The following is a 16,423-nucleotide window of genomic DNA, read 5'->3' on the forward strand; positions in this document are numbered from 1 at the left end:
TAAAGTATTAAGTGTCCTCGGCCTGGGTAACCCCAGTGAGGTCACATTATTTTATAATTAATCTTTATTTATAATGGAAAAAAATGAATAAATAAATTAAGTGCATTTTCAAATCCTTAAATTTTATGTTGGGATATCTGAAATATAATGTATTTCAATATTTAAACATGCCAGAAAACTAGAAGTACTTTTCCATGTTAATGATAACATTTTAAGAGAAGTTTATGACAATCTTGTGATGTAACTAAAGTTATCGACTACTGGGTTATATGTACACATAATATGGGTCAGTTAGCTTATCAATCTAAATGTAATGGAAGGAAGATAATTAAAACTCAATAAGATAAGAATGCAGGGTTTTCAACCATGTTTATGTAGTAATTATGAATTAAAATTAATAATTAATCAATGCCTATTATCTTTTGTCAGATCAACTGATGAAAATAAGCCATTTCATTATATAATATTTACTATTTCAAAGCAATAAAACTACATTCAAAATATCAACAGTTGGAATATCGTCTTTCTTCTATAGTTCACTATTTATATTAGATTAAATTTATTAACAGTGATGGGTATTTATATGATAGAACATTGTCTTAATGTTAAATCAAGACCTGAATATTTTAGTACACAGGAAAAAGCCACTTTCATAATACCAGGAATAAAAGTAAATTAAAAATCCCATTGGTGAAACAATCATTTATACAAAGAGGGCCGTATGCATGGCAGTAAAAATGTGTAATAAGCTTCCCAAAAAAATCAAGGAAATACATAACCACTATGAATGAAAACCGCCATCTCAGAGGTTATTCATTGAAATTGAACACTACCTCCTTCTCATCCAACCCCAGGAAGAGCTTCCTGACAAACCGAGTCGTGGAGAAATGGAATGGCCTTCCTGAGAAATTGATTGGTGCTAGTTCAGTTAATGTATTCAAAAACCGCCTAGATGCACACATCAATTTATAATGTTTACTACTGCTACTTTTCTGTGTCACAAACATGGTTTCTAGTCCGTATATCGTCACTGGCAATATACACAGTACATGCAGTATTTTAGAAGTTACTTTTACGATGATAGCATACTAATTTAATTCAAATCTACACTTAAAAATTTAACACCACTTGTGTTGAAAGTATAATGATTCCACAACCTTTATTTGCTTTTGGGTAACAGGTGCAAAATCGATTTTTGAAACAATAATATAACACAAGGAAAAATTAAATAGTAATGTAAGTTTTTTATTTCAAAGAGCCGTTTAAGAAAATGTCTATAATTAAACCACCTACCAATTCAAAAGGAAAATAAATTTTAACATTATTCTCTTCTAAATTTAGGATCAAACCTAGTATTTTCGATTTTTATAGCATTGTAAAGTAAGTTTATTATCTAGATAATAAAATTCCAACAAATGTCAAGTCCAGTTTATAATCGACTAACTCGTATAATATAGCAAAAACAATTACCTCGTAGAAGTCGACATCACTTTTGTTGAGTGTTTCCGGCTCAGCAAGTACGGATCCTTCCGGATCTGCGCCGACAACAATACACGATGGACAAAGCTCCTTCATCTTTCTGCCTACACCAGCGATAGTGCCGCCAGTACCAGCTCCTAGCACCACCATATCCACATGGCCATCAAAGGCGTCCAGGATCTCTTTGGCCGTCCCGTCGTAATGGGCCAAAGGATTTCCGGCATTACGGTACTGAGGAAGACAAAGATTTTGTATAATGAAATACTTCGGCAAAAGAGTATATCTGTCACTGTTTCCAAAACAGACACTTCACATAAAACATGATAAAATCTGATGCTCTTTCATAAAACAAGTCTCTCTAGATATTCTTTCAACATAGCCATGTTAAAATATGGGGTTTATCTTTCTATTGAAACACTAATAAGTTTTTTGATCACTAAAAACACGGGCTTGCGTAGTTTGAAACAGTCAATCCATGATATGTTTTTAGAAACATACTGTTGCGGTGTTTGTGACAAGCGATAACCCCCCCTCCCATCACTCTGGCCCAAACTTGAATCGGGACTGTATCACACTGGAGCGATACAATAGGGAAATATCACACACTACAAATACCGATAAAAACAAAATGAAACCAGAAAAGTTAATTGTATGTCATGACAATGTTCCATAAAAGTTTTAACGGTTTTAAACCTAGTTCAAAGTGAACTTGAATCGTGACGTATAAGGGGCGTGGCCAATTCAATGACCGTTTTTGCGGAAATTCAAAATTATAAATTTAAAAATATTTTTTAAGGTACTATAGTCCTCAAAATTTAGCTTGATTACAATGACAGCTGTCAAACTCATGTCAATAGTGATGGGAAATTACTGATTACTGATCATGTACCGATCAAATCGATTTTATCAGTTTTTTTATGCAAACATGAAACTCTGTTTCCAAAAATTGATATAAAAACGCAAAAACAAGCTTATTATAGTGTGTTTAACACAATTACTCACCAAAAAATAAGACATTTATACTTTTTTCATGAACAACATCAAATGAATTATTTTTTTATTCGATCAATTTACCTTGATCAATTTGCCCCATTTCTAACGTTTTTGCAAAATGATGTAACCTTGTAAGAACGTCGTTAATAATTAGGTTTATTTTAGTTTAAAGCTGATTTTATATATTAATGTTGATTTATGTGTCAAACATTGTATTAAAAAAAAAATATATCACGCCAGATACAAATGATTTTTCATGTGTAAATATAAATAACTCCTTTGATGTTACTTCAAAGTTATGTTGTCACTTTTTCTGACAAATGTCATTCTAATCAAGCCATATTTTAAGGACTATAATACATTTTTTTTACTCAACAGTATTTCATAGACCCTTATTGCTTAAATATTGTAAAAAAAAAGTGATATTTCCCTGTCCATACAAAATACACGAAAGCGATGTAAGACAGATAGCACCACAATAATGTATTCCTACCATAAGATGCCCACTTTACATATAAAAGATTCAAATTGGATACCGTGTGATGATAAAAATAATAAAATCTTTTTATTTTAACTTGGGTGTTTTGCCATTGCAATGGACCTCTAGGCCTATAGGCCCGCTAAAAAAATCAACTTAGATAATGGATTTTTCCTATGAATTTCTAACCTGGTCTAAAACAACAGAATTTGGGATTTCTTTGTTTAATCGGTGCGCCACTTGGATAAGACTTTCGGGGGAGTCGAAGGAAGCCTCAGTTGGCGTTCTGATGATCTCTGCACCCAGAGCGCGGAGGGTATCCACCTTCTCATTGGACATCTTCTCCGGCATTACAATAATGCACCTGTAACCTGACAATAATAAATTTAAAGATAATATTCTAATGACGAAGAGAATGACAAAGTTCAGTGTTTTTTTGTTTGGTTTTTATTTGTTAATAGAATATTAAACTAAGCAAAAAAATTTTTTTTTAATTTTTATAAATCGTATTATCAGAGCTATGATTTTTTAAAGTTTTGTATTTCTGAAATAACTCGTAACTGTGAATGTTACACAGTGCGTTAAGTGGCCACTTAAAATCGGGTTGTGGTCCTGTGGCTAGTGTCTCGGACTCACGGACCAAAGGCCCGTGGTTCGAATCCTACTCTACCCCAACTTGATTCCCATTTTTTAATAGTGAGTTATTTACAACTCGTTGAAAATGACCCTCAAAATTGCAAATCATAAGAACGCAAATATTTTTTATTTTTTTAAATAATAATAAACCAGCCAATGACAGGTCATAAGCCCTGTAGATGTCTAGACTTCTATATTACCTTCTCTAAATAATGTTAAATGATACCTTAAATTAAGAAAAAAAATAAAAACTAAGTTACGTGACTTTTATCATTTATTCAAAAATATATTTACCTTTAACAGCACAAGCCATAGCCAGTCCGATGCCAGTGTTACCAGAAGTGGGTTCGATGATGACATAACCTGGTTTAAGAATCCCTTTGGCTTCAGCATCTACCACCATTCGATATCCAATCCGGTCCTTGACAGATCCCCCAGGGTTGAAAAACTCGCATTTGGCATCTAAAAATATTGACTAAGTTATTGACAAACAAATAGTTACCCCAGGGCAGAATGAATGTATTTGTGCTGATCATTTGATAAATAAACCCTTTGTTTTTATAGACGACACATAAATTAAACACCTGTGTAACCGTAATCATGTTTGTTATTCCACTAAGTCAGCGCTAACTCATTGAGCATAACACTTATTATCTTCTACAGATGTGAATCATCGCACATCAAAACAGCAAAATACTGCGTTATGAGAATAGGTGTCGAAGAAGAAGCTCAGATGTGCGGTGGTTTGACTTTGTGAGGAATTATATACTCTGGATGCCTCCTGAGAGCCTTAAGCACGCTTGCTTACTTTACAAGGCATCAGGTTCTCGATGTCCCGGACGTCCAATGCGGACTGTTCGACGGCAGTTCGAGCCAGAACTATGAAACGCGAACCTGGCTCAGTAGCTGGCAAAGGAGGCCTGGAGGCTCTTTGTCAACACCATATGCTCCAACTAGGACATGGAATGATAATGTTACGGCAATGCCTGTTTTAAGGGACAAATATGCAGTAGAAAAATACTATAATCATCATCTCCCATCCACCATCAAAGATGTTACTACATTATCTCTGTTTAAATCACGTCTGAAGAAACATCTCCCTTCTCTTCCTTTATCTCTCCTCCTTTCCTTTTTCCTCTTTTTTCCTTTTTCCCATTGAGTAATAGTTTTGATTTAAGTTAATTTATAAACAAATACGTATTTCTATTTTAATATATCTTTAGCTTTATGATATTTTTTTCTATTGAATATGTTCTGTAACTTAAATTTTTATTTTATTGGTTGGTTGGAAGAAATTGCCAATTGGCAATAAGCCCGCCAATGTACAAATAACATTATGTACAAAAATTTAAATAAATAAATAAAAAGGCGGTGATTTTCACAAAAATGGCGCTATATAAATTATCCAACTATATATATATATAAAAAATAATAACTGTGAAAGCAATATTTCATATAAATAAAAAAATATATATTTAGATGACATAAATAGATACTGTAGATATATGTATATACACACATATCGCACCTCCTCGTTTGGAGTGCCACAAGTCTAAATGCGTCAAACTGAGAAAAACTACCTTCTGCGTTTTTCAAAAATAGTTATCATATTTGTATACGGTACGTCCGAAGATGGCAGATAAAACTGGGCAATTTTAAGACTTTTTGGATGGTCCTAGTTCACATAATAAACTTTTTATCAAAAATACAAAACATTAGGGACACGCCAATGGTAAATATCTATAATGTGTAAAAAAATCATTACTCTAGTGCCATAATCCAGGAAGAAAATACGTGAATACAGTTGTATGAAGAAAAGCCGGACCCCGATCATAAAAAACATTTTGGTCTTTGGGTGTTAAACAATTGGCAAATTATTTAACACCTAAAAACCAAACAGTAAATGTGAGTACAATCTATAAAAATACAATCTCACTAATCAGAAAACAAACTGATACAGTAAAATATTTCTTATGGGTCAATACATAATTCATTGTCAAAAGTTACATTATCTTTTTTTATACTACACAGAGAACAAGGAAGTAAATAAAACTAAATATTTGTTATAGTATATTTTTTTGCTGGTTGTCAAGCAGAAACATAAAATAAAATACTTTTTTGAACTTGGACCCCTTTTAAATTAATATCTTATTCCCGCAATCCACTTAAAGATATATATAAAACTAATACAAGCTTATTAATCAGTTCAAATAATAAATATACTAAGAGCATATCATAATTATTTATTAAATAAGAAATATAATAGTTTTTTTTTTCATAAATATTTTTTATATAAAATAATTTAGAGATAGTGGCAGTCTGTACGATTTAGACCAAATCAATAATTTGTCTTAGAATAATATTGAAAAATAAACATATTACAACAGAGATGTTCAAATATGGGCAGAATGGTGAATGTTACAATAGCAGATCGTAAGCCCTGTAAATGCCTAGACATCTATGTCACCTTCTCTAAACTGTTTGCCATCTCTGCTGTAATATGCTAATCTTAATAACTCCCTAATGGATAAATCCAGTCCTCGTCTTCAAAAATTTGGACAAACAAAAAATATTTTTCATTAAGAAAATAGTTCAGGTAACAAGTCTGGTGTTAATTAGTTTTTAAAAATGTATGTTATGCTGTCATAAGAGTAAAAAATTAATGGCGGGATGAGCTTGAGAACATATTATTTAATTGGGAAAAGGTAATTTCGTATTTCACACCCTTTTATTTCAACTAAGTATATATCGTTCATTATTGGTCACATCGGATCATACGATACGGCGTTGTAAAGGTGTAAGTGTATACTACAAACGCTTTTTTGACAGTACTGCGCTTGGTCGATTCAGTCGTGAACTATCGTGCATCGAGTATGGAGGTCTCAAAGGAAGAAATTCGCCATATTTTACATTTTTACTACCTGAATGGAAAAAACGCATCAAAAGCAACCAAAAATGTTTTCGATGTATGCGGGGCCAATACTCTTTCGAATCGTGCTGCACAACAGTGGTTTGAGCGATTTCGTTCTGGTGTAGTAGAGGTGAATGATGCACCACGCTCTGGTAGGCCTGTCGTCGAAAATGTCGATAAAATCATGGAAAATACCGATATATATCGTCATGTTAGCAGTCGTAGCATCCCCCAGGAACTGAATATCGATCATAAAACCATTTTGAACCATTTGCAGAAGGCTGGATCAAAAAAAAAGCTCAATGATTTGGTGCCACACGAGCTGACGCAAAAAAATTTCAATGACCGAATTTCCATCTGTGAATTGCTGCTGAATCGTAACAAAATCGACCCGTTTCTGAAGCGAATGGCAACTGGTGATGAAAAGTGGGTCACTTACGACAATGTCAAGACGACCAGCAGCTGTAACATTTTGAAACCTCTTTTTCTTTCCTAGGCATTATCCTTATTGAGAGTTATGTAACTATTCATATTTTAAACATGATTATTATTTAATATAATACAATAAAATAAGGGGAATGTAAAATAAGTGATTGGTAAGAATTGTGTCAAGTTTATACATTAAAAATATTATTATAATATTGAATGTGTTGTACTTACACATATCGCATTCAATTCCAGCAGATTGAGGAATTTTGTTGAGTTTCACTAAAGGAGAGTTGCCAATGGCATGAAGTATGTTGGGCATTATTTTAGGACGAGGTTGCCTAAAAAATAAATGCTAGGTAGGATTACCACAAGATATCAATGCATTAAAACAGTTTCCTAAAGGTGATAGACAAAGATAAATAGCATACATGTACGTATAAATTTAATTTAAACATACAGATAGTAAGAATACTTATACATAATTCATACATACATATTTTAAAAGCCATTTGTGACTACAAGATCAATGGGTCAATGACTTTTGTATTTATGTTTTTAATAAAACAAATTATAACAGTTCTACATTGTTCTATGACCTCCCACAGTGGGTTATCAGCGAATCTATAGATACTTAAATAGAATGATAAAAATGAGGCAATAATATTGTTGTGATCGTAGAACAACGACAGATGTGTGAAAAATGTAATCTCACTTATTTTTTAGAAAAGTAATGGATTTATTTTTAAATTTATCATTCATTTTAAATTTGTTTCTTTATTTTAACGTGTTGGACATAATATAAATTGTACATTGGTGGATTTGTTGCCAAATGGCAATTTCTTCCAACCAACTGATAAAATAAAGATGTTATTTAGATAATTTAAGTTATCTTATTGCTCTAAAAAACTTATTATTTATAAAGTACTAATGTTGTAATAATTTTCTTTTTTATTATTACCTAGTTGAATACTAACCACTTTATTTTTATCTTAATTGTTCTAAACTTTACTTTGTTATATTATCAAAAAAAAATCAAAGCGTAAATTATTGGAGAAAGCTTCCCTAAAGTTGGTCCTTTCTTCTCCTTCTTTTCTTCCCAGTTTTTTAAATAAAATCTACTGCTTTTTATGAATAAAATAAATGTTTTTTTTTTGTTGTAGACTTAATTTGAGGTATTCAATTTTAAGATTTTCTCCGACAACTACTGAAAATTCGCACAATTATTTGAGAAAAAAAACATGATTATTTTTTTCTGAAAAACAAACCCGCCTGTCCTTCTCAGTCTCATTTTCTCATGGAAAATTATTTTTTTTTCTCAAATTAATTTTGGTAACTATATTAAGAACATAAGATTTTCTCATTTAATTATTATCTTTTATTGAGAGATGTTATGTATATTTTTTACGTTTTTTGATTTTTTATATTTTATGTTCACTAAATTGTTTAGTTTGAATTATTCTATTATATTTCATATTATGTACTACATAATTATTATTCACTACTTTGATTATTTCTGTAAAACATTTCTTTGTAAAAGGTTCTTTGAACCGTTGATGTATAAATAAATAAATAAAAATGCGACATTGACTTTCATTCCAATTTGATCTTCAAAAGGTTTTATAAAAGCTTTACATTCCAGGTTTGAACCCAAGTATCAAAGGACATACTTTTGTACTTGAAAATTATGACATAAAGTGTAAAAAAAAAAAACAAACCGTTCTCGCGTAAAGTTGAAGATAATCACATGCGTCATTGTTCTACAATCATGATGATATTTGTATAGAGAGAAATAAAATATATGTAGGTAAGTATAGTGTTTTAAACCGTGGGTAATTTTCAGGTAACTGTTTATTATCTCTGGTTCTCTGTTTTTTATCTTTTAATTTGGTAATTTTATCTCTGTATATTTATACTTTTTATGTGTATTCCTCACATGTTTAATAAAATAAAAAGTATATTATTAAGTGTCCTCGACATGGGTTACCCCAGAGAGGACACATTATTTTTAAGGTTTATATTGTATACAATGCAAATATGAATAACTACATAAACGTACAACAGTTAAGAGAAAATCTAATATGGAGGAAAATAATTATTTATTTATATAATGGATTTAGTGAAAGCAAAACCTCAAACGATGGGAGCTACACTCTAAGGGTTAATTTATAATTCAATTAGTTTTTATTAAATATTTTCCGTTGAAAACTTACGTTGGTCTACTAGTGTGGGGAGATGAAGATGAATCCATTCCTTGTTTCCATGTACATTTCGATGGAGTATCTGGACTGACAAATACTATGTTTCTATTGGATTCCGATTTGGAGTTATTTTGAGCCATTTTTTTATTCCTCGAGTGGATATAACTGAAAAAGATAATTAATTCATTTAAATGTAAAACACTTCGCAAAACTTAACATTTATTTTTGTAATGTGTAGATCTGAAAAGCGGCCACAAAAACGGATCCCGGTAAGCGGTGGGGGCTTTTAATATGTCTTATATATTATACAGGACTTCTTTGTTCAAAAGTCGATAATAATTTACTATTTTGAGACACAAAATTTATGCGACCATTAAAATGCTTAAATAATGCTAATAAACGTTATTTATGTGCTGTTCCTCGATCAGTACAGCACAAACTATGGCTTGCATGCACCAATGTTCCAATTGTGTTTTATTGTAAACCTGAGACAAGGTTTAGACTTTTTTGGTGTAAGTCTTTCTAGATCTAAACAATCACAAAAATAAACCAAATCTTGTCTCGGGGTTGTTATTTTTTTTGTCTTAGCTTTAATATTTATTTGTAGTGGTGATTTATTTTATTTATATTATTAGAGCACACATAAGAATATGTTTATGTGCGCTCTATTTCATGTTTCCAAATAAAAAAATAAAAATATTAGTATTTGTAATAAAAATATTTGTATAAATATTTATATGAAAAATGTCATGTATTTTTTGTAACTAAATGGACTGTATAATCTGTAAATGAAATAAATAAATTATTATTATTTATTTAATTACGGATTTATTCAGATTTATTTTACATACGGGTCGATTAGAATACAAAAAAAAAATCACGTCAGGACAAAATAATGAAATAACGACCTCGAGACAAGATCTGGTCTATTTTATTGATTGTTTAAATCTAGGAAGACTTACACTATAATAGATATCGTGTGGAATTACGACAACTCGGTAACTTCAAAATAAGCATTTTATAATGACCCAATAAAAAGACATATTTGTATCTTCCTCCATGAATGCTATAGATAAGCAAGTTCTGATTCATTTCAATCATATTATGATGATTTGAATACGTGACTTGTCTATTTTCCTCTCGATATATACCTATAAATAATGTCATTTGTGCAAAATATTTCACGAGGCCTCATTAGGCAAAAAGATATGGACGGTAATTATGAATAATAAACCACAACACCCAGACCAATTGATAAAAAATCCTTGTTGGACTTTTTTTTCTTGCAACTGGCAGGAATCGAGCCCGCGTGCCAGTTTTACAGTTGGCCGTTTAACCAACTGCGCTAAGACAAGTAGAATTAGACTTAAGATACTGATAGATTCTTCAATTACCTACTTAGAAGCATTAGCGAAATGTGGTGGGTGCACTCGCATATAATTTTTAAATTACCGTAATTTATTTTTTAATTTTGTTTGTAAAAAAACCATTGATAAAATGAAACAACTAATTATTCTCTAAACACTAAATTTAAATAAAATACCCCAGAAAAAATCACATTACACCATTTGATTTCATGTTCCAAACTGCATTTATAATATTTTATTTTTATATTAACGCTACAATTGTTTTTAAATTACAAAACGTCAAGATTGTTTAATATTTCTAGAGGTTTGTTATTTTCTGGTAATTTATAACTGAACCAAAAAGCAAAAGGAAAGAAAATAATCCTAAATAAGTATTTTTACTTGGCAATGACTTATTGTCTGAAATTCTCATAGGTATTATAAATATAATTAATTATTACGAGTGCAAAATACGAATGTCGCGTGACATGTATTGTTATAATGTATTATTTATTAAAACATTTTAAAATCTAAGTTAGTCAAACGTGATTTTGACAGCTGACGTTTATTTTTATGGTAAGCACACGGTAGATGTTTTATTTGACCATATATGTGTGATATTGGAGCCCTATTTTTGTATATGTATTAAATTAGAATATTAATGCATTAAAGTAAATTTTAAATTGAAGGAAGCGTGTCATAAATTATTGTAAAACTGTTTTCTTACCGGAAAATAAGCGAACGCGTTGATTCGACGGATGGTGATTTACAATTCGAAGCTGATTTGAAGACGTCGAAGACGACGCGGACTGGACGCGACTAGCGACGCCGGCATAAATAAATTGTCGGAAATGATAATATTATAAAGTGGGCTCGAAGTATGAATTGATAAACCGAACTAAACTTATTTCGAATAGAGATGTAGGTAATGAAATACTTTGATAAATAATAACACAAAAATACTGAGTGGCTGCTATCAACCGACTGGTGAAAGATGAATTAATGATAAATTACTTCTTACTTGTGAATTAAGGTCGAAGTCGTGTCGGATTCAAAAGAGTAGGACTAGGAATAAGTATAAGTAGGTAGCTTGTATCTTTTTTGTTTTTGTTGTTTATAGTCTGCAGTGTCTGCACCCAGCAAACAGCGTTAAAAAGTATGAGGAAATTCAGTGGTTTTAAAAAAATATATTTTTATTAAATTAAGCCAATTTTTTTTTTCAATTTTTATATATCGTATTATCAGCGCTACGATTTTTTAGAGTTTTGTATTACTGAAATACCTCCGCGTGGGACGCCAGAGGTTCATTTCCGCTTCCGCTTATTCTCATTCAGTTCTTCCCATTGGTCCAGAAACGGCAAGCAGACCGGAAATCTTCCATAGCTCTCATAGGTTGATTAATATGAACCAGTGACGTCATTTAAAGTAGTGCGTTTTTATTAAAATATATTTTATGTTTTTTTGGTAAATTTTCAAGAAACTTTACCGTACAATTTAATGCTCTTATTTTTACCCCGTGCAAGAAAACATTTTTTTTGTATTCAATTTCCCGCAAGGCTGAAGTTCCTCATTGAATCCTTAGAATAAATTAGCATTGTGATTTGTGATTTCATAATGAAATACCTATGATTAGCATTAAGAAATGTTACAAGGAAACTTCAATACCCGAAAATGAGTGCCTGACGTTATCCAAATAGTAATACAAAACTAAACTTACAGTTTTTTTCCGAGACAGTCATCCAAATGTAACGTTAGCGTAAGGGTGTCAATATTGAGAGAGTTAACCGTTCATGTAGGTACTTGGGCAGTATCATCACTGACCCTAAGACCCCGACACTGAGTTAAAATTCAGAATAGAAGCGGCCCGGATAGTGTTTTACATAATGAAAAATCTTATCTGTGACGATAATATAAACCGAAAGCTGAGACAACGAATGGTCAAATGTTATAATATATATATGGTCTGTCTTACTGTACGGTGTAGAGGCGTGGACTCTTAAAGTTAATATTATAAACCACCTTGAAGCATTTGCAATGTGGATCCACCGTGTGATGTTTGTTAAGCATATCTTGGACCGATATAACAACCAAAAATGAAGTATTAAGTAAAGCCAATACGAATAAAGAACTGTTCACTGTCGTTAAGCTATGTAAAAATTCATATTTTGGCCATGAGTTGAGAGGTGTGCCGTACTTCAGGTTTTCATGAAGGGAAATATCGAAGGACGTAGAGGGGTCGGAAGAAATATTCGATCATGGACCACGATTAGCATGACACGTGAAGAAGAAGACTTCATCCAGGTATGCAGAAATCTGGATAGTGGGATTAACTATTAAATTAAAACAATGTTTTAAAAGAAAACGTAAAATTTACTCTAAGATCACCTTTTTATTGCTTTTAAAATAATATAATGAATTGGAATCACGTAAAAATATTACCTAAACATGTCCGCGCCGGCTGCCAGCGCCTTTTTTATTTGTTATTATAACGTATCTTCTATGTTTTATTTCCTGGTAATGATCCGGATATTTGCCAGTCCGTATGACTGGTGTTCTAAACGGAGTTCTACTGTATTAAATTTTATAAAATTATAAAGGACCAACATTATAATTTACTTACTCAAACACTTATATTAGGGAAGCATTTACAATAGTTATAAATACTTAACTCACTATAAGGTTAATCAATTTGTGGTCAAGCGGGATTTTAACCTCGGACCTCTAATTCGTGAATCAGTGACACTAATAGTTACGGGACCGTAACCCGGTTTAAATATTGCAGAGAATTAAAAGAAATCTATGCAGATTTCTTGCCTAGTAGTTTCAAATCCTACACTGTATTCTAAAGGAGATACAAGGGCTGAATAGTTCTTTGGCTATGTGAGATTCTCCATCTCGAGATAGAAAATATTTGTCAGTTTTGGCTTCGGCTAAAAATCGATCAGTCACTAGTAGGAAAATGAAAGAAGTACCTAATATAACTTTTAACTTGTATATGATATTTAGCAGTTAGCTTATAGTAGATGCAACTTAGCAGATAGCATATGTGTCAACGTCAGCACATAGCATTAGCAATAGCATAACACTATCTTAATTGTTAGTAGGTATTTAGTAATCTGGAAACTGCATGGGTTTGAGTTTTGAGTGCGAGAAATGATAAAGGAGGAAGAAAAAACATAATATTATACGCCTACTATATAATAGATAAATTATTTATTTATTCAATTACTGTCTGCATGCAAGCACTGGGGTGCCACTCAATATACCCGCCATACTCGGCCGGTTTAATCCCCACTCCTTTCTCGAAGAGGAGTGGGGAGCTACGCGCCTGGCGCTCCTGTCATCTGAATTTCCGGTGACCTTATTCTGTAACCAATTCGTTTCGTAAATTCATTCGTATCGCATGAAAGGGAACGAAAGCGAAATATGATTTTAATTGCGTTACGAACTTACGAAACGAAATTGTGGCAGAATAAGCCTCCGGATTCAAACTGTCACACTGTGGGTTAAACCGTTAAACGGCCATTTTAGGAAGAAGAAATTCATCGTCAAAGAGATACGTCTTTTTTGTGAATTATATCTTTACATTTGACTGTTCCATTTGATGGAAGCGGATGCAGTAATAAAAATATTCATGGGACTCGGAAATTATTAAAAAATAGCTGAAATTTTATAAACTTTAGTGATTAGTTTTCACCATCGTAGGTACCTATATATACGTAATTGAAAGGTTAAGAAAAAATAAAAAACTACAATCTGCATAAAACAATCTTGATGTTGTACTGTAGTACCTACTTAAGAACAATTAAAGTCATGGGAGATGGCGGAATCTGAGTCTTTCTCGAATAACAAAGACGATGTCACCGGTAGATATGAATCTGATGTCGAAACTTCAACGAATTAGCCTTAAATTTACTGTGGGAATAGGATGACTAATGCTCTTCCCTAATCACATACAATTTACCATTTCTATTTCATTGGGCTTTTGCCTAAAATAGCTCATTTTATTGCACCCTGAAACACTGTGCGTCGTTCCAAGTGGCATATCTGAAATCTTAACTATAGTTCTACAATGCCTAATTATATTTCTTCGTGGGTAGGATTTTTTTTGTCGTTCACTGAAGCGTATTTTTTTTAAATTTCTTATTCTTGTTTTTAAGAGCCAAAATCACTCGCAAACGAGTGGAGGCATATAAAAAACAATCGGGAGGGTCCGATGTCTTGCAGGGTACCCGCTGGCACAGCGCGGGTTTAAACTGTGTAACTCGGTTATAAGCTTAGACTATACCCTGTCTGCGTAATCTATAAGTGCGAAAGCACTACAATTAATGATATGAATCATAACACGTATAAAAAACAATCTACATTATCTCTGTAAGTACCTTCTTTTATGGTAATGCAAAAAATTTAATAATTTATTGTTCTGGTGATTTCAATTATGGAATCAGTTTTAATGTGTCATTAAATTATATTAGTTAGGTTAAATTATATTTGAATATTTAGTTTTCTTGTATTTAATCATTGTAAAATAATACCTTTTAACCTAATAGTAGAATTTTTATTTCAAACTTTAACTTAAATGTTTATTTATAGTAATATTTATTGGACATTTCCTATTAATTCCCTTTCCGCACCTAATGCATAGGTCACTGCATTTGTACACCAATTGCAGCATATCTTGATCTTTTTTGCTACATGAAGCTAAGATGATCAGTCTTACGCTTCAGGTACCAGTCCAGGGACTATGAAATATTCTGGTGTATAAACATAGTTGACATTTGGTATGCTTTAATAAATACCTAACTATTGTTATGAAATAAGTTTAAATATTATTTTCTGCATGTAAGAAACTTATGTTCTTATTTCAGCCTGAAATTATGGGATGGGACACAGTGACTTTCGAAACGAAGATTGCAATTGTTTGCATAATTGTTTTCAAGATAATACTAATTATTTTGTTTTTAACAAAAAGGTTTTGGTATAAGGCCATCTTTAAAAAATCAGATCACAACTCAGTGGTATTACAAAGAAATCCTGAAGCCAAGCCTTCATAATACAATAATACAGATAAAGTGTCAAGCTATATTATATAAATAAAGTTGTTCACAGCCAATCGGCTACTGGTGAAGTTTAAGTTTTGAGTACTGGTGAAGTTTTAAGTCTTTGAGGAGCAAATATTCAAAAAGTGATTTGTCACAAAAATTAAGTTTGAAAAATGAATAAATTATATTTTTTAAACCGCGAAAATAATGTTTACAATTCTATAATGATTGTACTAAAGAACACAATGAGCATAATTTTTATAACACAAATCTATTAGAAGTTGTAAATGGTTTAGATTGATCTTCTTTGAGTTATATTATATAAATAAAGTTTTTCACAGCCAATCGGTTACTAATGGAGTTTTAGTCTTGACATTTGTGCATAAAAATAAAACATCACAGTTGATGTTTTATTTTATGCCAGTGCAGAGAAACCATGAAAGCAGACTGAATGTGGTTGAAATGCAATCTCTTAGATCAGTGGTAGGCAAACTGCGGCTCTTTGAGTATAACTTTTTGTATGGTTTATTTCGGGTCCTAAAGAACTTCTAGGACTATTGTCTTTTGGATTATGGAGGATATTGAAAATGCTGTCATTAAATGCACGGAGAAGCGTCATATTAATCTCGATAAAACTGTTTCAATTTTTTTTTAAAGTTAGGGATAAAACTTACAATTTTAAAACAGGGCTAAAAGTTTGGTTGAAGCGTCAGAGGTTTTGTTTCTATTTTAAAGCAAAGGTGAATCACGGATACTCTCAAAAGAAATCTCAATTGTTGTATTGCTGATCTTTGATTCTTTTGAATACATATTGAGTTTGCCAACCACTGTTTTAGATGAATTAGTGGAAAATCAAAGTATCACTGGATAAGGAATAATTAAATCAAACGAGAACTCTTTTGAGTTTGATT

General features: G+C 31.7%; 1 protein-coding gene across 2 annotated transcripts in view; it reads right to left on the bottom strand.

Annotated features, from left to right (window-relative positions):
- Cbs (Cystathionine beta-synthase) overlaps nt 1-11,640 on the bottom strand; it is a 21,106-nt gene extending 9,466 nt beyond the window's left edge. Inside the window, exons 1-6 of one of the 2 annotated variants that reach the window (XM_088224476.1) lie at nt 11,492-11,640; nt 9,137-9,289; nt 7,158-7,264; nt 3,881-4,048; nt 3,140-3,321; nt 1,471-1,710 (exon numbers count right to left, since the gene is read on the bottom strand). In XM_088224476.1, coding sequence (XP_088080602.1) covers nt 1,471-1,710; nt 3,140-3,321; nt 3,881-4,048; nt 7,158-7,264; nt 9,137-9,264 — 825 coding nt within the window. In that variant the 5' untranslated portion in view covers nt 9,265-9,289; nt 11,492-11,640. Of the gene's footprint in view, nt 1-1,470; nt 1,711-3,139; nt 3,322-3,880; nt 4,049-7,157; nt 7,265-9,136; nt 9,290-11,197; nt 11,472-11,491 lie in introns of those variants that run through there. The other variant, XM_088224475.1, reaches the window with a different exon arrangement.
- Between the last annotated feature and the right edge of the window lie 4,783 nt (nt 11,641-16,423).

This window comes from Micrasema longulum, unplaced genomic scaffold (genome assembly GCF_059751315.1).
Source record: "Micrasema longulum isolate JH-2025_06_02 unplaced genomic scaffold, ASM5975131v1 h1tg000286l, whole genome shotgun sequence".
Classification (NCBI taxonomy): domain Eukaryota; kingdom Metazoa; phylum Arthropoda; class Insecta; order Trichoptera; family Brachycentridae; genus Micrasema; species Micrasema longulum.